Source organism: Drosophila takahashii, chromosome X (genome assembly GCF_030179915.1).
Source record: "Drosophila takahashii strain IR98-3 E-12201 chromosome X, DtakHiC1v2, whole genome shotgun sequence".
NCBI lineage: Eukaryota > Metazoa > Arthropoda > Insecta > Diptera > Drosophilidae > Drosophila > Drosophila takahashii.
The window spans coordinates 18,674,258-18,696,268 of NC_091683.1; the positions used below are offsets into that span (position 1 = coordinate 18,674,258).

General features: G+C 43.5%; 2 protein-coding genes across 3 annotated transcripts; both read right to left on the reverse strand.

The window, feature by feature from the left end:
* Window positions 1-258: 258 nt before the first annotated feature.
* On the reverse strand, window positions 259-21,459 carry LOC108060909 (uncharacterized). 2 transcript variants are annotated; one of them, XM_017146846.3, is made up of 8 exons: window positions 18,173-21,459; window positions 13,598-14,036; window positions 8,329-8,505; window positions 7,167-7,510; window positions 6,696-7,099; window positions 5,996-6,368; window positions 4,527-5,930; window positions 259-3,722 (listed from the first exon to the last, which is right to left on the reverse strand). In XM_017146846.3, the coding sequence occupies exons 1-8, from the start codon at window positions 20,717-20,719 to the stop codon at window positions 3,300-3,302; spliced, it is 6,111 nt and encodes a 2,036-aa protein (XP_017002335.3). In that variant the 5' UTR covers window positions 20,720-21,459; the 3' UTR covers window positions 259-3,299. The 2 variants fall into 2 exon arrangements, with proteins under 2 accessions (XP_017002335.3, XP_070074932.1); XM_070218831.1 differs by having other exon boundaries at window positions 7,167-7,639.
* LOC108060910 (uncharacterized) lies at window positions 11,534-12,822 on the reverse strand. The gene has a single exon (XM_017146848.3). It carries the CDS (start codon window positions 12,777-12,779, stop codon window positions 11,571-11,573), a length of 1,209 nt encoding a protein of 402 aa, XP_017002337.2. The 5' UTR covers window positions 12,780-12,822; the 3' UTR covers window positions 11,534-11,570.
* Window positions 21,460-22,011: the final 552 nt, after the last annotated feature.

The following is a 22,011-nucleotide window of genomic DNA, read 5'->3' on the forward strand; positions in this document are numbered from 1 at the left end:
ATATTTTTCCTGAGTGTATGTGAAACAAAATAAATTGGTAATCTAACAAATTTTTTTGTTTTTTGAAAATAGGTCAAGGTTGTATAAAAATAAAGCATTTTGATAACTGGGAACTTGTTTTTAGATGATTGCACCATACCATTTAGTAAACAAACCATGACTTCTAGAGTAATCAAAAATATATAATACAAACCAATTTATTTGACTTTTTCGTTGTTTAATAAATTTATAACTTCCCCTTTCCCAAAAAGAAAAAGGGTAAACATTATCTTGCTTATCATTTTTATATTTCTCATATATTTCTGGTTTTCTTTTTGTTTAAAATTTATTTTTGAGTCATTGGCTCAGTCATATACTTGTTGAAATTTGTTATATACTTGTGCCGTTCGCATCAATTCTCACTTCGATCCATCGCTTACATCATCTTGGTTGTTCTTCTTTTTTGTATTTTTGTATTTTTTTTTCTTGGATTGGTTGTTGTTCCTTGCCCCACATACATATAGCGTAATGTCGGGGCATAAATATCCGACCTTATTTATACTATTTCATACACATTTTCTGTTTTTTCTTTCGTAACCTTCTGCATGTCCAAAGTCGCAACTCAAGATCTTAAACGAAATCATTCGAATAGGATACTGTCGATGTAAGTGTCTAAATATATGTATATCGTTTTAATTTTATAATTTTCAACTACTTTTGCATAGAAAAAATCGAGTTACATCTGGAGTGAAACACAAAGAGTTTGGGGGCAATTTCATGCGATTCTGAATTTGGGGCTCTTGCAATGTGCTTGGAAATCGTTCAATGCCATTTATGTATTACATAAACATCTAGTATATATCCATGTATATATTGTATGCCTGTATGTATATATATACATATATTTATTTGTTTTTCTTTTAATATTTATCGCTTTACTCTCGCTCGCTATCTGGCTCTAAATGTATTTATATAATATGCAAATCGCGCTGCGTTTTCTAGTCAATTCTAGTATCGGAATCTCTCATTGGAACCGCGAAAAAGAACGAATAAAACCGAAGAGCAAAAAAATGTAATATCGAACACCTAAGACCACGCTTTAGTTATTGTTTATAGTTAATCGTTAATCGCTGTGTAAATGTGTGTTGGTTTGTTTGTCTTTAAATCTATGACTAAATTGTTTCGTTATGCGCGCCATCTCTGTCACTCTTCTGTTCACCGGCTATCTGCATCTCTGTCTAACTGGCCGACAATCCTCTATCTCGCTCGCACGCTCTCACGGATTTGCGTTGTCCTTTTCATCTTGTTTTAATTTTTATTTTCCCGCTTCCGTTTCCGGTCAGCGGTAATTGCCTCGTTAACATTATTGCACTTCTTAATTTGTGTTTACTTTCAATAGTTTCAATATGTTCGTTATAGACATTAACACAATATCTGAATCGAAATACAATATTCATATTTTTTAATATATGTTTGTATGCATGTCTGTATATCATCTTAATGTTTTCTATGCGTATGTTTCTGTGTATAAATTTATATATCGAAGAGATACGATATTATCTCCAGATCAACATGACTTTGTGTATCTTCTAACATTTTGCTTATGATTGCACGATTTATATGGTATCTTTATCAACTAGATGAAGTGACTGGGAGGTATGGGATGATTGAGAGAGGTTTTGGGATGCAAGCTTTTGGCACTGATGCTCTCACTTTGGGAGAAAGGCGATATGAGATTTTCTGAAATATGTAGAGATTAGAAAACAGAAGTTTTGAATGCCTAAAAGTATGCCACACAAATTTTGCAGCATACTTCTGGACACCTTTGTCTTGAAATCTCTCCGGGTTTCAGGATCATCTCGTTAGGTCTGGAATGTGGAAGATGCGGAATGCGATGCAGGCTGATCGATCTACAAAATGAAACCCAAACAAACTGTAGCATACGAAACATACGTACATCTAGATGTATTCGCCTATGCATTGTTCATACATAATGTTTCAACATGACGGTACATTTCTTAAGCGTAAAAAATCAAATATTGTTGAAAATTGTAAATTTATTGTACATAAAGAACAAAAAATAAATTTAAATTAAATTTCATATAAATAAAGCCTAAGCCTAAAAATATTCCTATAATTTCGATACTCATAAAATATATATATATATATCTTTTAATATAATTCTCTTTGATAAGAGGGCTTTTGGAGTTAGCAACAAATTGCACTACATTGGAAATATTTTATAATATCAATTTAATTCAATTCAATATAATTTAATTATGTATAATTTAGTTTAGCATTCGCATATGTAGATATATAATTATGTATGTGTTTATATAGATGCGTTTAAAATCAAATGCACTTTCCATTGAGCAAAACTCTGTTTTCTTGGCTAACAGCAAAAAAAAAGGTAATTAAAAAAAAATATTATTACATATCCTTGCTTTAGGTTTAACTTTGTTAAATATACTTTTCATAGCTTAATTAATTTCTCATTGGTTTTGTTGTGTTTCTTGTTGTTGTTGTTGTTCTTGCATTACTAGCACCCAGCATGTATGTATATGCTCGAAATAAATTCATGTGATTTGGTTGTATTTTGGTTTAGATTTTCATCTCTCCTCACTACACTTGACTAAATATTAATAACTATAAAATAAGATCCTCGACGACAAGGCAAGGCTCAACTTAAAGTGTTAATTTCGGAGTATTGCATAACGTTGATGGTTTAAGAATCGACTGTATGTGGATTCTTTTTTATTGGAGGTGCCACATAAATTTCCAGAGGCTTAAAACCAATAGCAAAAGCAGGCTGCAAAACAAGTCTATTGAACTTTTACTATTTTTCGATATTTTATATGTGCTTTCCCTTCAAAACATCGATATTATCGAAAATATCGTTATGAAAATATCGAAAATATCGATAATTCTTAAGCTCCAGTGTTGTAGCATACCGTTGGACAATATGTGATAATATTTGAGTTTTTGCGACACAAAATACAGACAACATGGATACGGATACGGATAAAGGTAATGATAATGATACTGATGCGGAAACAGATACACGGATACACTTGCTAAACGGAAGATCAAACTGATTCAAAAACGCTCGCTAGGGTCAACTGAGGGGCAACTCAAATCAGCGGATGGGACTCATGGGAACTCGAGGACTCCAAATCGGATTCAGAATTTCGCGGGGCGGGCGCTCATCTGCCGCCCATGCCGCCGCTCCCCAAATGCACTGAAGTCGCTGACATTTCGACAAGTTGACACTGGCGGCGCTCGACAATGACCGCCGCTGGCAGCGACTATTCGAGCGCGGGTCATACGTTCATCGCATAATACACGGATCCCTGTGCCTGGGCGCCCACGCCCACTCCTCCGGCGGCCTGTTGCTGCTGCTGCTGCTGTTGCTGCTGTTGTTGCTGCTGTACCGCTGCTGCTGCTGCCGATGTCGGCGATACCATGGCATTGCAATCGCTATGCGATACGGCGGCTGCTCCTTCGGGCACTCCGCGCTCGCTAAATCCGGGCATTCCGCCCTCCGGTCCGAATTGATAGTGTCCTTGCATCAGGCGCTGCTGTTGCTGCTGCTGCTGCTGTTGTTGCTGCTGCTGCTGTTGCTGTTGCTGGTGTTGCTGCTGGTGCTGAGCGTAGTGGGCGGCATGGCCACGCCCACTAACCACATGCAACTGCATGCCGGGCAGGGCGTAGCCGATGGGCACACGAATCGTCTGCTGGGTAACCTAGTGCGGAAGAAAAGACAATCGAGTTATTCAAGATTCTTTATCTTAAACATTTTACACTTACATTTACGTTTGTGAATAATGAAGTACGTTATTCATTCAAAATTTCATAAAAGTTAAGAAAATAAATACAAAATAAAATTAATAAAAAATAAATAATAAAAATAAAATTAAACAATCTTAAACGCGAATTCTTCAGGATTAAGTAAAATCAGAATTTAGTTTAGTTTAAGTAATAAAAACCGTTTTAAAATAAATACTATTTAAGAAAAAAATAATTATAAAGGAGAGTCCAACTAAAAAGCGATGTGTACTAAAAAGTAAAAGCAGGATTTAGTTTTTTGGAAATAATAAAAACCGTTTGAATTAAATATAGTCAAAAGGAAAATAAAAAAATATTTAGAACGCGAATTCTTCTGCATAAAGTTAAAGCAGGTTTTTGTTTTTGAGAAATAATATAAAAAAGGTTACATTCAATGAAATTAAAGAAAAAAGACTACAAACAAGGGTCTAAATAAACCGTATTGAAACGCGAATTCTTCAGCATTAGGTTAAATCAGGTTTTAGTTTATTTTAAATAATTAAAACCGTTTTTAATTGAATGAAGTCCAACTAAAAAGCAATGAAGTTAAAGTAGGGCTCTTGTTTTTTGGATTAAATATATAAAAGTTTAAGTTCAATAAAATAAAAAACAAAAAGAAAAAAGGCTATAGATGACAGCCCAACTGAACAATCTTAAAACGCGAATTCTTCAGCATAAAGTTAGAGTAGGTTTTTCTTTCTTAGAATAAGATTCCAACTCACCTGCTGGTACTCGAGGATATTCTGTCGCTGGATGTGCGCCAGCTTGGGATCGCCGCTGTTGCTGGTCGCGAACTGGGAGTAGGTCTCCGCGTTGTACGGTATGAGGACCATGGTCTGGTGGTAGTTGCGCAGCGGCGGCGGCGACTCGGGCCGCCTGGTGGGGCTGCGGGCGAAGTGGCTGCTGTAGCTGCTGTGCTTGCTCTGCTCGATGGCCGTGGCGGTGGCCGTAGCAGTTGCCGTGGCCGTGGCCGTGACGCTCTGACAATTCTGGGCGGCGGCAGCGGCGGCATACAGGAGCGATGCATCGTCGGCACCGCCGGCTGCCGTGGCTCCCTGTTGGATCATCGTCTGGCGGAACATGGTGCCGGCGGGCAGGGTCTGGTAGTAGGTCTGCTGGATGGCCGAGGCATCCATGGGGAATCTCTGCTGCTCCCCGGTCTCGCTGTAGAAGCTCCACGTTCGCTGCTCCGTCTTCTGCAGAGCGGCGGCCATCTGTTGCTGCAACTGCTGCTGATGTTGCTGGTGGGCGGCCTGCTGCTGCTGTTGTTGCTGCTGTTGCTGTTGCTGTTGCACATTCTGTGGCACATTCTGCGGCGAGGGATTCTGCTTGAGCGTATTGGGCATGGCATAACCCTTGACCGCATGCTGCACCGGCTGGCTATTGACCACCGTGGGTATCGCCGCACTCAGCTGCTCCTGCATCTGGGCCAGGATCTCGTTGGTCGAACTGAACTTGGGCTTGATGCCGCGCACGGATGGTCGCTTGTTGAACCCATAGTCGTTCTGCTCGTCATCATCGCTGCTCGCCTGCGATTGGCTGGGCTCCGAGCTGCCGGCTCCCGTGTACCGCTTCTTCAGCTGCTCGGTCCGCTTGGCCTCCGCCTGGGCGAAGGCGGCCAGCTCGTCCTGCTCCTGCCGCCCGGCGGCCTCTTGACCTGGAGTTCCGGCAATCACATCTGGCGCCACCTTGCGGGCATCCTCGCCCAGCGGAGCTCCTCCTCCTCCTCCGGCGGCGGCCATTCCTTGGGCCAAACCCTGAGCTGCCATGGCAGCCGCATGCTGGGCAGCCGGATCTCCAGAGGCGGCGGCTTCTGCTGCCGCTCCCAGTAGCTGACCCATATTAAAGTCAGCGGCCGCAGCGGCGGCGGCATAGTGGGCGGCATGCGCATGCGTGTGGGCGTGGCCATGGGCATGCGGATGAGCGGCGGCCGCCGCGGCCAAGGTGTAGTACGAGGAGAGGTCGTCCTTGTTCCCGGCCACACAGGCGGTCAGGGGGGCCAAAGTGGAGGAGAGGAACTGGCGCTTCGGCTCCGTTTGGCGGGGCGGAGTGCGGTGGATCTGCGTGTGCACCACCGGCACCTGGATGCCCATGCCCAAGTCGGGAGCAGCCGGACAGCGACACTCCTGCAAATGATTCATTTCGAACATATAACTATTTCCCTTTGAAAAACCAAAAAGCAAAAACCCACCTGGGGTATGATGACTATGGGGTTCTCCTCCATCTCCATGATCTTCTCCTGCTTCTTGTCGCGATTAAAGATGTCGGCGATCTTCTTGTAGGCCGACGATCCGCTGGAGGAGCTCGATACCGAGCTGCTAGGCGAGAAGCTCTTCTCGCCGTTGACAAACTTGTGGGCCAGCGCACCAGAACCGGGCACCGGATTCGGATTCTCCTCGCCGGCGGGACTGTTGCGCTGAGCGAGCTCATCGGCCCGTTCGGCGGCCGCTTCGGCGTCCTCGTCCACGGCGCGCTGCAGTTCCTCGGCCAGATCCTCGTCAATGTCGCAGGTCAGCTGCTTGATGCGCTCCTCCAGCGAGATGTCCGACTTAACAGCCTTTTTCCTATGGAACGGAAAGAATTGGTTTAAAGGGAGTACAAACATTTTTTTGGCGCCCCCGGGTGGACAAAACTTAAATCCAACCGAGGGCGCCAAACAAACTAATCGTTTTGGATTAATTTTAGCTTCAATCAAAACTACACAAAAAGAAAACTGTTCACAATCTACTCTACAACTTACTCGATCATTTTTTGGCGCCCCCGGGTGGACAAATCCTAAATCCACCCGAGGGCGCCAAAAAAATTCACCAAAGAATTTCTTTTGGATTCATTTTAACTTATCTCAACACTACACACAAAAAAAACTATACACAATCTACCCTGCAACTTACTTGATCAGCGATCGTCGCAATATATTGCGCTCCATGCTGCGGCGCAGGGTGTCGGAGTCGCCGCAGCTCCCCGGCAGGTGGGTGACCAGGCAGCCGGCCCGCTTGGACTCGTCGAAGGCCCGCAGTGCCTCCGAGGTGAGCACTGGCGCCTGGTGGGCCGAGACGCTCGGGAAGAGCTGGCGCACCGCCGAGTTGGGCCGCAGGGCGTTGTTGAAGAGCGTCGAGTGCTTCTTGATCGGGATCAGCTCGTTGATCTGATTCTCGCTGTCGTCCAGATCGCCGGCCAGGGACTGGGCATCGCTGTCGGTGCCGGCATTCGCCTGATCCTCGGTAACGAACCTCACCGAGCGCTTGGTGGCGCCGCTCTCGTCCTCCGAAGTGGTGTTGTTCTGGTCATCCGACTGCTGCTCGAATGGAGGCAAGAAAAGGGTGTTAAATATTAAATATGAAATCACTATATCAATGACTCACCTGGGAGATGGAATCCTGCTTCCATAGCTTGCCGCCCTTGAGGATGCCACTGATCTGCGTGGGCGATGTCTCCTTCGGAGGTATAGGGGGCGGTTTCTGGGCCTCGAATTGCTGTTGCTCCGTTGCATTTGCCGCTGTTGCGTTGGCGGCTGCTGCGGCGGCCGCTGCTGCTGTTGCGCTGGCCTTGGCCGGCAGGGCGGGCGGCAGCATATCCGCTCCGCTCGCGGCAGCAGCAGCTCCAACGGAAGGCGGGGCGGTACCAGGTGCGGGGGCAGAGGCGACGCCGGGAACGGCAGCGGTCGCCACATCTTCGTGCGCCTCCCGGATGATTCGGCGCTCGGTCACTGTGGTCATAGTGGTAATGGTTTCAACAACAAATCTTTTATTTTTCGAGGAGCTACTGATGGCCTGGACTGGGACCGGGACTTGGGTGGCTGACCTGCCGCTGGGCGACTCCTTTCTAGACTTGACCACTGCACAAGCAAAACCATCGGGGGGGCGGCATGGTTTTGGCAAAATAGAGCATTTATTGGCATTCAAAGGATTGAGGATTGAAATCGTGATTGACGGATGTCTGGTATGTACAGTGCACATGCGAATGCACACGATAGTCCAATAGTTGAATAAGCGATTGATGGGGCGTTTGGTTGGCTTTCGAATACAATATATACGTTTTTTTTTAAGAAGCAACTTGAAAGTTGGGATTGATTTTTAAAGCGCTTGCCTAAGAAGTTAATTGTTTATTTTCTTTTTATAAAAAGTAAAAAAGGTTGATTGCAAAATGTTGCGTTCTTTTCGAGTTAGAATTTGGTATGAAACAGCTGATTTTAAAACTATAGGTACTTATTATTATTTATAATTATTTGAACATGGATACTTTCTAGTTGTATCGCTTTCCTGTTTCCCGATTTTTTTTTAAATTTCGAAGACATAGGAAGGAATATCAATGCCCAATGCTCAGATGGTAAATTTGGAATGGGATTATATCGAACCGTATCGAATCAAATCATCGGAGGTCGAATATGAAATGTGCAATATGGCCATGTAGCGTTTGCTTGCTGTGCATAAATGCATGATAAAGCTAATGACGAAAGGGGCTTGCGTTTGGATTTGGTCATGGATTCGGATTCGGATTTTGGTTTCAGTAGGACTGCGAACGTACCTGCTGTGGGTGATGGCTTGTACTGGGACTGCAGCACATATTTGGGCCGCTCCTCGCCGGCGATGATCTCCTTCTGGGTGATGCGACGCTCCGGGGAACTGGTGTGCAGCGGCAGAATGGCGACGGCGGGCACCCCGAGCGGAGTCATCTCCTCCGGGCACTGCGGGGAGCTGCATTCTGTTGTGGGCAAAGAGGTGAAATTAAAACATTAGTAATTAAAGCACTATGGTTTATGGCTCACAATGAACTGAGTTAAAAGCTACACAGAGAGAATTCTGACGTACTCAATCATTTTTTAAATAGAATACCCGTTACAGATTTTGTAAAAGTGTAAATGCAATTTTATTTGCTTTTCTAATACCTATGGAAATGTAAAACAATTTTTAAATCGGACCACTCATTAAGAAGTTATGAGCCAATTAATTCATTTTCAATGAGGCCATTTTCAAGCAACTGCTTGGTTTACTGCTTGCATATCTCCATCTCTCTCACGCTCATTCAGCTGAGTAACGGCACTTATTTCAATTTCATTAAGAAGATTTTTTTTTTTCATTTAAAATATGATTTACTATCAAAGTATGGACCCATGCATGACTACCTTCATGGCACCTTTTACACATCAAACGCCGATGATAAATCGAGTTAAAAGTTTGGTGGACTTCCGCCTGTTGCTGGCGAAGCGGAAGCGCGCTTGAAGGATCGGTATGGGTCTCTAGTTTTCGGTTTTCAGTTTACGGTGGCCATACTTTAAATACTATATGCACATAGTTTTGGGCATATGAAGAGCTCTGGGCTTGTCGCTGGGGGCTTGTCGCATTCGCGGTTCGTTAGGCGCAACAATTAATGAGGAGCGCCCCTCGTGCCGGGAAACCCCGGAAAATGCCCAGCCCTTCCATGCTCTCCCCCCTCGATTTTCCCCTGTTTGCAGCTTTGGCGGCCAATAAAGCGTGACCACCGACATTAATGCAAATGACTGCTCTCCTGTGCAGCCCAATGTTCCCAATTCAAACATCCTTTTAAGGGTTACGAATTCGATTCAATTCGAACCGAAGTCAAGTTGCCGTAAATCAATCAATAGACCCGATTCGATGAGCGCTTTCTGTGAAAATGCGGGCGGCTTGGGCAAACAAACCCCGAATACCAAATACCATCGAATTATTTATGGCTCAAGTCAGCCTGATAGCGATTGCCTTTGAATCGCCTCGTCACCAAGGAACTATTCCCATAGTTATAGGCACTTTCGAGGAAGTCGTTAACTACACCCAAAAAAAAGTAGTCATCAATATGCCCCTATTTAGGTGTCAATGTGACACTATTGAGTGGAAAAAAATCTTTGATCCGAACGTCATTAAATTGACCCTATTCTGGTGTCACTTTAATACTTTCGAAAATATTAAGTTGACCCTTTTTGGTGTCAAAGAGCCACTAGCCGGTGTCATTTTCTTAGTATTAAATAAAATTTGAACTTTGCTTGAAAGCTCCTGTAACCATTCTGCCATGGCAAAAATTAATATGGGCGTGGCTCAGGGGCCAAGGCGCTAGGTTCTGATATTATTTTGTGCTCGGGGGAACGAGGTTCGAATCCCGCTCGCAACACCATTATTTTTTTTTTTTTATCAGTAATCTAACACAACTTAACATTTTTGTTCTTAAAATGATATATATGCATTTTAAAAACTTTTTACCTACTCTGATTTATCTGGGTTTCGAACCGGGGACCTCTCGCATCAGAGGCAGACGCCTTACCAACTGGGCCATCGAACCATTTTGCGCGCGAGCGAACTCTTGACAAGTATAAACGAAATCGATACGCGAGTAAAACATCGCCGAACTTCGAACTTCGAAAATCAAAAATGATAATTATTGGGATCGATGTGAACCTAGTTTTATCAAAATGACACTATTTAGTATCAAATACGATTTTTCTGAAAACGCGGTGTACTTTTGACACTCATTTGGGAGCAAATTGACCCCAAAAATTTGATCCTAGGGGCAGTGTCATTTTAACCCACAGTTATTAAATTGACACTCAGGATTTTTTTTTTGGGTGTATTGATTGGCAAAAGGTGTAGTAACTGCGTTACCTTTTTAATTTATCTTGATTAGTAAAAGAGGAAATGGCAGTATAGATATCTATAATATAGCCAGATATCATTAAATAGTATATCATGAACTCAACTTCTTCAATAACAAGTATCCACCTTTTTATCCAAAAAGCCTTTGGTTGTGTGTATCCGTTGTGTACACTTTATTGACACTGCTGTCCAGAAGTCTGAACGCCTGAACGTCTGTGAACCCTGACAGCCACCCCGTTTTCAGACCCGCTTTCCGAATTAAATTAACTAGAAAATTACAAGAGCAAGTGCAGCGAACTAGCGGCTATGCGAAACAGGAAGCATTCAAAATGGCGTCCAATTTAAAGGACCTCGAGGCCTCCAGCTGGATGTCAACGGGCAGCGGGCGAATGTTTGCATAAATAATTCATAATTAGATTACACAAAGGCAAACGAAAGCGTTTGTGAATGAAAAGAACGCGCTTGCCCCCGCGGGACTCCCGCTAATTGCATTGCGGCGTCGGAGATGGATGGATATATATCCACTACATATGTAGTGGCACAGTGCCACATACACAGAGCATAAATTACAGCACAAAACCATGTACATTTATGTATCTCAGCTCAAAACATTTTCATACCCCTTTTCATTTGGTCAAATAAAAAGTTTAAGTATTAAAGAGTCAAATCCCAGAGTAGAATAGAGTAGTAGTCCTAGTATTTTCCCATTAATTTACCGATCGCTCCTATGGCGGCTATATGATATAGTCGTCAGATTTTTTAAAAATTTAATTCGCAATTCAGAAATATATTAAAAATAATATTCCTAAGAGAAGAGGGTAAAATGGCAATAAAAACGGAAGCTATCTTTTTTTTCCATTATTTTTCCGATTATTCCTATGACAGCTATAGTATATAGTTGTCCGATTCGTTTTAACTTATATAATACCTGTAATAAAAAGAAGACTTTTGGGAAAGTTTCATCCCGATATCTTTAAAACTGAGAGACTAGTTTGCGTAGAAACGGACGGACAGACGGACTAACGGACAAACAGACAAACGGACAGACGGACATGGCTATATCGACTCGGGTAGTTATGCTGATCTCTTTAAAAATCTCTGTCAAAACATTTTACACGGGGGTTTTTTATTTTAAAGATATAAATTTAACATGAAGATGTTCATGGGTCAAACTAGCTCCTTGCACTTGGCCTTGATCATGCTGAAGGTGACTGTGCCCACGTTTCGGGCGGCGTTGTTGAGAAGCTCAAAGATGTGACGGTTGCGCTGAGCCTGGTCCACGGTGCGCTCGTTCAACCGCCGCAGGGCAGAGGAGTATGCCTCATACTTGGCCTCGCACTCTGTGTCCATCTTGAAGATCTCATAAAGGTGCTGCAGGTCGTAGAGTTGGCGGGCGGTCTCGTCGTACAGCAGGCTGCCCGTTTGGGGAAGCAATTGATCCCAGTGCCTGTGGACCAGATCCAAGAACTCAAAGTTGCTGAACAAAAAGATGACGAAGAGATCGAGGCCCTTGGCCTTCAGCTGGGCGAGAAGCGTTTCGGTAAGATGCTGAGATCTAGCCGAATCTCGCATATTCTCGTAATCGGTGCTCAGTTGGAGCTCCATGTAGGCGTAAACCCGCTGGCGCTTCTCAAAGAAATCCTGCGTGGCCAGCATGGCGTCCAGCTGCTGCAGCATATTCTCCAGTTTGTCACTGCTCCCAGCCAGTTCCCCCTGATCGCCTTCGATGATATCCTGGAGCATGGAGCGCAGAATATTCAGATAGTTGTCAATAATCTCGGCGCCCGACAGCTTGACTCGCTCGTACAGCTGCGCCCCAAACTCGTTCAGGTCCAGGCCCGTAGAATTGACCTCACTTCTGGTGAGATTGAGCTGCTCCAACGCTTTTCCGATAGTTTCTTCGTTTATGAGTCGACTCTCTTGATAGGGATGTGCTTCCTTGAGGTCGAATTGCTGACAAAGACGATGCATTCGCATTAGCCGGATCTCCTGATTGCTGGCATCCTTGGAGGCCCTTAGCGTGGATTTCAATCGGTTCAGAAAGATCAGGTTGCGCAGGACGAAGGTGGGCTCTAGATCCGTGGCTAAATGAGGCTGCCTATCGAGCAGCTGCTTGATAAGCGTCACCTTTGACTGAAATTTCGACGTCGCACGGGCCTCACTTAGCTCAGTCGTATAGTTTGCATTCTTCGGATTGCTACCCAGTCGATCTAGATAATTGTTGAGGCTCAGCTCGGCCCGCTGTTTCACCAGGTCGTCTAGATCTCGCAGGAAATCCAGTTGGAAGTTCCTCGCACTGAGGTTCAGAAGTTGCGATGTAGTCTCCATCTGCACCAGCGGCAAGAGGAGCACACAGAATAAACACCAGTCGAGCATCTTAACTGGGTCCCACTGATCGATCGAATGGCGCAGTAATAAGTAGTTGCCGATCGGTCGATGATGCGATTGTATGATAATAAAATATTATATGAACTGAGTTAAACTCGGCGCCCTTATCGCGGCTGAGTTTGCACTGGGAAACTTGTGCGTCTATCGTATGAACTAACACAATTGGAATAGGTCACGTTTTTTAACAAAAAAATTTAGTCTTTAAGACAGATGGTTCTATCTACAAGCACAATTTCAATCTATTTTAGTGAAATTTTTAAGTGCAATAATATCGCTCACATAATAATCATTATTTCTGAGAGGTGTTTTTTTTTGGCTGCACATTATCATTTAATTGTAATTTTTATTAATTCACTTATAATGATTACGTTCTAGACATTAAACAAAAAACAGTTTCAGTCTCCATGCCTTTTAACCTTTTTTTTAATATCTAGAGATTTTATAAATGCAGCTCCCATGCCTTCAACAATTTAATTAAAATGCAGTTCCAATGTCTTTAGTAATTTTTATAAAATGTATAGAGATTTTAAATTGAATTTAAAATGTTTTTAAAAATGTCTAGAGATTTTAAATTGCATTTAAAATTTAAAAAAAATGTCTAGAAATTTTAAATTGCCTTTAAAATTATAAAAAAAAATGCTTATAGATTTTGTTAAAGCAGTTCCCTTGCCATTAAAAATAACCTCATACAATTTAAATATTTGTTGTTTTAGCTAAGCATTTGTAAGCATAAACACGGTGATTAAGATCGCCTGCCTTATCTTTACTAGAACTAGCTAGAATTTTCTGCCTGTGCACCCACTCACCTGCTTCCTGGAGCTGCTTGGCCGCACATTCGGCGCACTCGGCACACTCGGTGCAAACGCCCTGCAGGTCCTCCTCCGACTGCTGCTGCTGCATTGCTCCGTGATGAGGTTGCTGGTGTGACTGCTGTTGCTGTTGTTGCTGCTGCTGTTGTTGCTGCTGCTGCTGTTGTTGTTGCTGCTGCTGCTGCTGCTGGGCACTGCCGACGGGCGGGGGCGGGGGCGGAATCTGACCGCTTGTGGTGTTGCGGGCGGCCAACATCGCGGCACGCTGCTGCTGCAGGCGCTGGATGACCTGCAGCTGCTGCAGGTGCTGCGCCCCGAAGATGTGACCGCTCAGGGCGCCGCCCAGCGTGTTCTTCAGACTGCTGTCCTTGTAGCCATCGGGCGGACTGAGGGCCGCATCGTCCACAAATTCAATTGGCGGCTGATATTTGGGACTCTGGAAACCGAAAAAAGAAAAACCAGCGAAGGGAAAATGAAAAATGGGTTACAGGTAAGTAGGTAAGCTAAGTGAATAATGCTCGTGGGCCGTTGCATCACCGCAAATTAAGCTAATTGAGTTGTATGGACCGTGTGCGGGCATGTATATGCAGATGCATCATCTAAGGACCCGGGATGACGAACTGGGCGCCATAAATCAAAGTTAAGCCCATCCCATCTCGTCCTGCCACTGTGATATATCTACTGCCACCCAACGGCATAGTTGGCCAACTGATGGATATATTTCCACTGCTCATATGGGTAAGTCTAAATTGTGACTGAAATGCAGACTTTACAGAGATTTAAATTTACTAATTCACTTCAAAATGCCATATAAACTATTTGTTTGTTAGTTATTTTTATCTAAATAAGGGGTCACACGTCTATTTTGCACTGGGCACACGTCGATTCTTCTTTGTGTTTTGTTTTGAGAATTCCTAACCTAATTGATTTTACAGTACTGATTAAATATACCCAAGTACGGAGTATAAATTCCAGTGGTTTAAACAATATTGTAGGTACTTTTAAAGGAAACACAAAATTCATACAATAAGTTCAAGAAATTTACCCCTAGACAATGCGGTATAGCAAATGTTTTCAAAGTGTTCCATTTGCTCCCACATCATATATCATCTTTGCTGATAGCATAACGAAAATGGCATATTTCCTGGTGAACTGCAGAACACTTTTCCATATGAAGAGTCAGGAAAAGTAGGAAAAAAGTAAAAAATACAACATAGAGTGCATTGAAGTTATGCTGCACATGTGCGTAAAAGTTGCAGCCAAGTGCACGGATTCGAACTTTATTCTACCGGAATTCCCCCGAGAACTGCCAAAATCCTGTTTATTTGCTGCAGTGTCTAGACAAGGATCTCTTGGTCTTCTATCCTCGGTTAGTTTTCCGAGTTTTTTTCACCATTTTAGAGGGAAACCTGACCCCGAGTCCTGTCATAACTCTGCCTTGAGATGCGAAAACTTTTGCATAAATATGGCGTATTCTTTATCCTTCTAAGGATGTGGATATGGATGTGGATGTGGCTAGCTGTCTGTGTGTTATGCAACGTGCTTGGTAAACTTGTTACACACACTAAATGCATATTAAACTCTTCAGAGAGCCCACACACAGACATCGTGGGGGGGTTACATGCTCAAGAAGCACCAAGTCAAGTGCATTGGGCGCCTACACTCAGAAAAAATACAGCTAGGTTTTGATTAAAATAAAAATGTTTATAAAAAGTCCATAAATTATTTTAGAAAATAGGAAAAAGAAAAATAATTTAAGACTTTTTTATATACCGATTTTTTAATCTTTTAAAATTTTCTGTAATGTTTTATAATCACATCATAAACATAAAAAAGGTATAAAAAAAATCCATTAATTATTAAGGAAAATAAGAATAATAATTTAAGAATTCTTTATAGCGAGTTTTTAATCTATTAAAATTTTCTGTAATGTTTTATAATCATATCAAAAACATAAAATTAAATTAAAAGCTTTAAATTGGGAAGTTAAATTTTAGAAAAACCCCGATAACCTCTCGATTTGAAAATGGTTTCGATCCTGCTGTTTTTCCCGATGCACTCTCGCCTGGGCCCTCAGACAGGACCCTGCCAGGACATCAGAGGAGGGCCGAGTAGATAAGCAAAAAAGCGGCGCACTCAAGTGTCGCTTATGTGGCAGCAAATTGAAATTTAAACGCAGCTCGAGGGCCGCTCAGGATCGATACGAGTGTCGAGGTGAGAGCGGCAATGAGGATGGTATGGATGGTATGGTATGGGGGTGATTATGATGCTGGCGGGGAAGGAAGTAGGGAAGGAATGTCCGAATACTGGCGGCAACTTTCCCGAATGTCCTTAGCACATATAACGCGTTCATCACGATGGCACGCACACACATCCACAGCGCAATTCATAAAACAATCTATCACAGACTCAAAAGGGGGTTTTCCTCAAAAGGGGGGATCGACAACAATGTCGCCGGTTGTTACTACTTCCACTACTGCTGCTGCAGTTTCGAGTTACTGGCACAAGAAAAGCATTTTGTATAAAAGTTCTTAAGTGATTTATACACACTTGCCAATAGAGAATGCGAGGACAAACTCGCAGCTATTATGTGTTAGGTACATCCATACAATGGGGCTGTATCTGAACGTATATATATATATATTTCCATCTGTATCTGTGTTCGAGTGGGCGTGTAGCTGGGTGAATGTGGGTGGGTGTCCTGCGGCTTGACTCCTACTTGACTGCCACTTGGGCGGGAGAAACGAGGACACTGTGGCCTGGCTGCTGTGCTTTTGTTTCTTCAATTGTACACACACTGATAACAAAAGTTGGACAGCGTTTGCCGTAATTAACATGAAACATGAAAAGCGACGGGCCCATTTTCACCAATTTTCAACCATTTTCACCATGTCACACTGTTGGCAAGGAGATAACGAAACAAATCGCCAAATTGAAAAGGAAAATAAACTTTGGGCTTCTAATTGTGAATATTGTGCGAAAAGACAAGGAATTCATCTCGAAGTTTATGATTAAATACTCTGAATTTCTAGTTATAGTGACAAACTAAGATTACAAAAACCTAAAGAGTCAAACGAAAATAAATAAATATATATTTTAAGTGTGTAACAAGTGGTTCAAGAGGTTCTTAATGTTATATATATTTTTTAAGACTTTCCTACTTACACTTTTCAGGACCTTAGAAGTACATTTCTGTTCTGAAAGTTATATATATTTTTTAAGACTTTCCTACTTACAGTTTTCAGGACCTTAAAAGTACTTTTCTGCAAATTCCTTTGAAACAATGCTACTTATTGCATCACCCACTACCTCTAACGAGCTGTGTTGCAGGAGAAATACTAAGTTAGTATAAAAATCAGCAAGGTTCCAGAGTTCTAAAGTTGAAATTGACAAAAGCACGTCATCCAACGGGAAAGCTAACTGCACGAAGCGAAGTCAGTAATAAACCAATTTAAGTTGCGACCCCGGTGAAATGGGATAGTTAAGAGACCGAGGTGCGTTTCAGGTTGCCCTCATTAGCCACTTTGCCAGGGCAAAACGGTCTCCGGACTCTAAGCTAAGCAACTCGAACTCAAACTGGACAGAGACTGGAGACCAGAGACGGAGACAGCTAATCAGCTTATTCTCGGAATCGGAATAGGAATCGAAATAGGAATAGGAATAGGAATCGCACTGGCTGGCCGGAAAAGGAAAAGGAACAGGAAAAGCAATCGGCTTCTTCAAGGCAACCAGGCAAATATATAGTGAAAATCATTTCGTATTCAACAACGGTCTTTAAAGCTTTATTAAGTAACCCATTCACACAAATCAGAGACTAGCTCATTAATTATTTTATCAAGTTGTCAAAGCTTTTAAAACAACTATCTATAATTGAGTCGTTAGAAGATATCTAGAAATTTATTTAAGTTGCAAGTGACTTGTTAATTCTTTTCTAGGTTCAAGAAATTTTTAAGATTTAAATGTATTTTAAGCTCTATGATTTTGTCCAACCTTATTTACCATTACTTTTATATTTGAATTTTGAAATATTAAAAATGTTTTTAAATAATAGGGATTATATAATAACCAATATTCATTTTTATGTTTAAAAAATTTGAATATTCGAAAATTCATAAAATATTTATATTTCTCACTCGTTTAGACGCTTTAAAGTATATTTTGTAAGTATTATATAGGCAAATAAAATATTTCCATTTTTAATGCCGTTTTTAAACTAAATAATATTTCATTTATAAATATATAATTGCTATAACTCATGCGCGGATGAAAAGTACAGGGAAATGTGGTATTCAAACAGTATGCAACAAAGATTTTTTTAAATCCCTCCTACAAGCAAATTCTGCTGTAACCTCAATACCCAATATTGCTAAGGTAAAAACCTCCCTCTGATATAAAAGGAAATGTGGTATTTAAAAAGTATTTAACAAAAATTTTTTTAAAGCCCCCCCTACAACCAAATCCTGGCTCCGCCACTGCCATAACCTCAAAGTTGGGTATTGCCAAGTCAAAAATCATCCCTCTGATATCAGAGTTTGGAATGCGTATTACCCAGGAGGCTCCTTAGACACTCACCTGTGGCGTCCTGCCCTCGACCGCCTCGGCGGGATTGACGGCATAGTTGCACTGGCATCCCTCCTCGCAGCAGAGGCGCACCAGCTCGTGTTCGCCGCAGGTGCAGGGCTCCTCGTCCTCCTCGTCGTAGGCGCAATCCTCCCGGATCAGGATTATATAGTCGGCCTCGAAGAACTCGTTGCGCGTCTCATCGAAGACGACGCGATTCTTGCGCGCCGGCGGCGGTCGATTTGGCTTCTTGAGCAGCCCGCGCAGCTGACCGTTGACCTCGCGCATCTTGTGGCCGTTGGTCAGGTGGGTTAAATTGGAATTTAGAGTAGGATTTATAGTTGGATTTGGATTTACTAGGTCAGCTGTATCTCTAATTTCTGTGGTCTGCTCCTGGCTGGCTAGGCACTCATGGCACTGGCAGGCTCTATCGTTATCGCTTGGATTCTCCTCCAACTCGTCCTCGGAATTGCTAGCCTCCTCCTCGTCCTCCTCCTCGTCCACGTACTCGTATTCGTACTCCTGTTGCTCACTCACAAACTCGGCGAGCAGCTCGTCGTAGCACTGGAAACTGCTGGTCTGCTGTTTCCTGCTTGGATTTAGATTGAGATCTAGTTGTGGTCCTGAGTTCGAATCCGATTGATTGTGACGCCACTGCAATTGGCGGGCGGCCTTCAGATATTCGCTGAACCGCTGGACATCGAACTCGCTGAGCGTTGGCCCAAAATCACCGGAATCCTCCTCCTCCGCCGGCGAGGACGACTTGCAACTGGGCTGTGCTGGGACAAAGGCAGAGCGCCTCCTCGTCGAGTCCTCTTGCTCCTCGCAATCCGTTTCGATTTCAATCACCACTTGGTCGCAGCTCTTTTGCTCGTTTTCCTTTTCGATCCTGCGCACTGGCAACTCTCCTAATATTCGCGTATTCAGCAAATGTTGCTCCTGGCAATTTTCAGCTGTTGTTTCGCTTTCATTTGGCTCCAGCAATCGCTCGACTCGAATTGCAATCGCCTTATTGTCTTTGGAGTTTTCCTTATTGGTATTGCTTGTTAATAAGGGTTGGGGTTCGGTTTGGGGTGGCCTGCCCTCTGGGGGTAGTTTCTTTGTTATGCTTATTGTTTGTTGCTCCTCTTGCTGTTGTTGTGGTCTCAAGGATGCCTTTACACAATCAATGTTACTACTACTGGCCACGCGTCCCTGAAAATTGCACTGCAGTCGCTTCAACCGCTGGCTGGCCACAAAATCCTCGCCCAAATCTTGCTCAAAATCGATGAGATCCTGCTCGATGCAGCTTGTTGCTACTGCAGTTGCTACTCCTGTAGTTGCTGCAACTGATGTATTGCCCACCAAGGATTCGCAATCGATGAGCCTTTCCTCGGATGTTGCATTCAAATTGCTGGCGTTGTCATTGCATGTTGCTGCTGCTGCTGCTGCTGTATCTGCGATGCTCTTCACGTAATCCACGTAACCGCCAGCAACAACAACAAGGGGCCAAATGTGTGGTGCGACATTATCAACACCACATCCACATCCAGCCAAGGATGAGTTGCTGGGTGGTTTCTGCTGGTGGGGATAGGGATGTGGGTTTGGGTTTGGGTTTGAGTATGGCAATGACAATGGCGCCTGCCCCGCCTCCTCCTTTTTCGAGCTTAAGGTTGCTGCTGTTGCTGTTGCTGTTGCTGCTGATGTTGCTGCTACTGTTGTTGCAACTGCTGTTTCTTTTTCTGTTGTCTTGGCACTTTGCACATTTTCACTGGGGTAAAAAAAATTATTATCTAGCCCGCGAGCAGACAACACAAATTTTTCTCTACGTCGCGCGTCGTCGTTGTCGCTTTTGTCGCCTCTGTCGTCGTCTTCGTTCAAATTGCTGCTGGCTTCGATTGGCGTTGGCTTTTCCTGGCTGAATTTCAATGGTTTTTGGTCGCCACAAGGGCTTGGCCCATCGATTTGCTTTGATTTTTCACTCGAATCCAACAATTTGCACAACTTTTGGCCAGAATCCGTTGACTGATTGCTGCTGGTTGCTGCTGCTGCTGCTGCTGCTGACGGTTGTAGCTGCTGCCTCTGCTGCTCAGCTGCGACGACTGCTGCTGCTGCTGCTGCCACAAGGTTGGCTTTGAAAAGCTCACTGCCAATTGTAGGTATTGAGCTAGTGTTGCTCCCGTTGCTGTTGTTGCTGCTGCTGCCTGTCACATTGGGTGGTTGCAGGTATGCGCCTGCGTTAACGCTCTGCCTCTCACGCTCGAGTTGCGCGTACTCACATTTCGTTGGCACTTCCGTTGCTGTTCCGTTGTTGTCGCCAGAGTTGCTAATGTTGCTGCTGCCGTAGATGATGCTATTGTTGTGGCCGCCATTGTTGTTGCCAGTGTATTCAGCACGCGCCTGCGCCTCCGCCTCCTCGCCGCGTGAGTTGCGTGCCTCGCATGTCAAGTGGCCCAGGTTTTGGCCTAGTCCACCGCCAGTCGTGTTGGCCACCACCACCGAAGATGTGCCCACTCCTCCTCCTTGATTGCTCCAGGGCTCATTTGCCAATGCCAGCGTCAACATGTCCACAATCAGCATGATCGCAGCATGATCTGTACCTTTAATACCCCTCTATTTATTATATTTTCAATATTTTATATGGGAGTTGCTCCTAATGCCCGTTCCCACCAACAACCAGTTGACTTTTCCGCTGGGTTTTTGCATAAATTACCCCAACATACGAAACATACGAAATATTTCACACACCACCCGGAAAATATTATTGTTGTCCGTGGGCACTTGTCAGTCGAACAGGTGCAGGTGCGCAGGGGCACTCGAGCGCATCCTGTTTGTCCCAGGACCACAGATATTCTGTTTTTGGGGGTTGACGTTTGGGCCTCGAACACCAAACGTTACGCGCCACTGCAGCCAAACAAAAACGGCCAGCGAATACACCACCGGCAAAACGACAACAAAACACTCGCAACACACAACACAAAAAACGGAACACGGAACATAAACAAAATACGAAAAAAATTGTTATCAAGCTATTTATTTAATTCGCTTCCCGGTCTTTCGGTCTTCGGTTTTCGGTTTCTTGGTAAGATGGGTTGGGTTTTTGGGTAGTTGGTTAGTTGGGTAGCTTGTAAACCGCTCGACGCACGTCCGAACGCGAATCGTGACGGAAGTCGACTGAGCAAACGCAGAGCGACTCGACGGAAAGCCAACCTCAAAGACCCTGTCTTCGTCGCGATCTCGGCCTTTCCTCGGCCATCGGAGCACAGTGGGTTGTTTAAGAAAAATATTATTTAAAATCTGAAATTTGTGCAAACTCTTTTCAGAGATTTCTGATACACGAAATAGTATAATAACCAACAAAAAAAAACTTGATATGTAACGATGATCAATTTGATATTAACTGACTTAATAAGCGTGATATCAATTCGATATGCTCGAAATTAGAATAAGAATAGCGTGGTAAAAACGATATGCGTATAAATACCAGAAAATTACCATGCGTATATCGATTTGATCCAGGCGTTCTGGAAAAGACATCTTAAGAACTTGAAATTTGTTCAAGATATTTGTCTGGTCAACACCGTAAAAAGTTGAATCTTTAAAGTAACACGATATGTCTAATGGGAATTGATTTATTTAATTAGTTTGCAGTTTTATTCCAATATACGATCTTAAGTTAAACAAATTCCATTTTTCTTTCATATTCGGGGCTGTTTTTTCGAATCTAATCCCACTGTAATGTAATGTAATGTCTCTGTCGACTTCGGTGTCTCGGGGGCGCATGCGCAAAAACCGAGCAGAATGACGAAGAAAGGTAGCGGAAGAAGCAGAAACAGAAGCAAAGGTGGTTGGTGCATGTAAACCGAGCAACG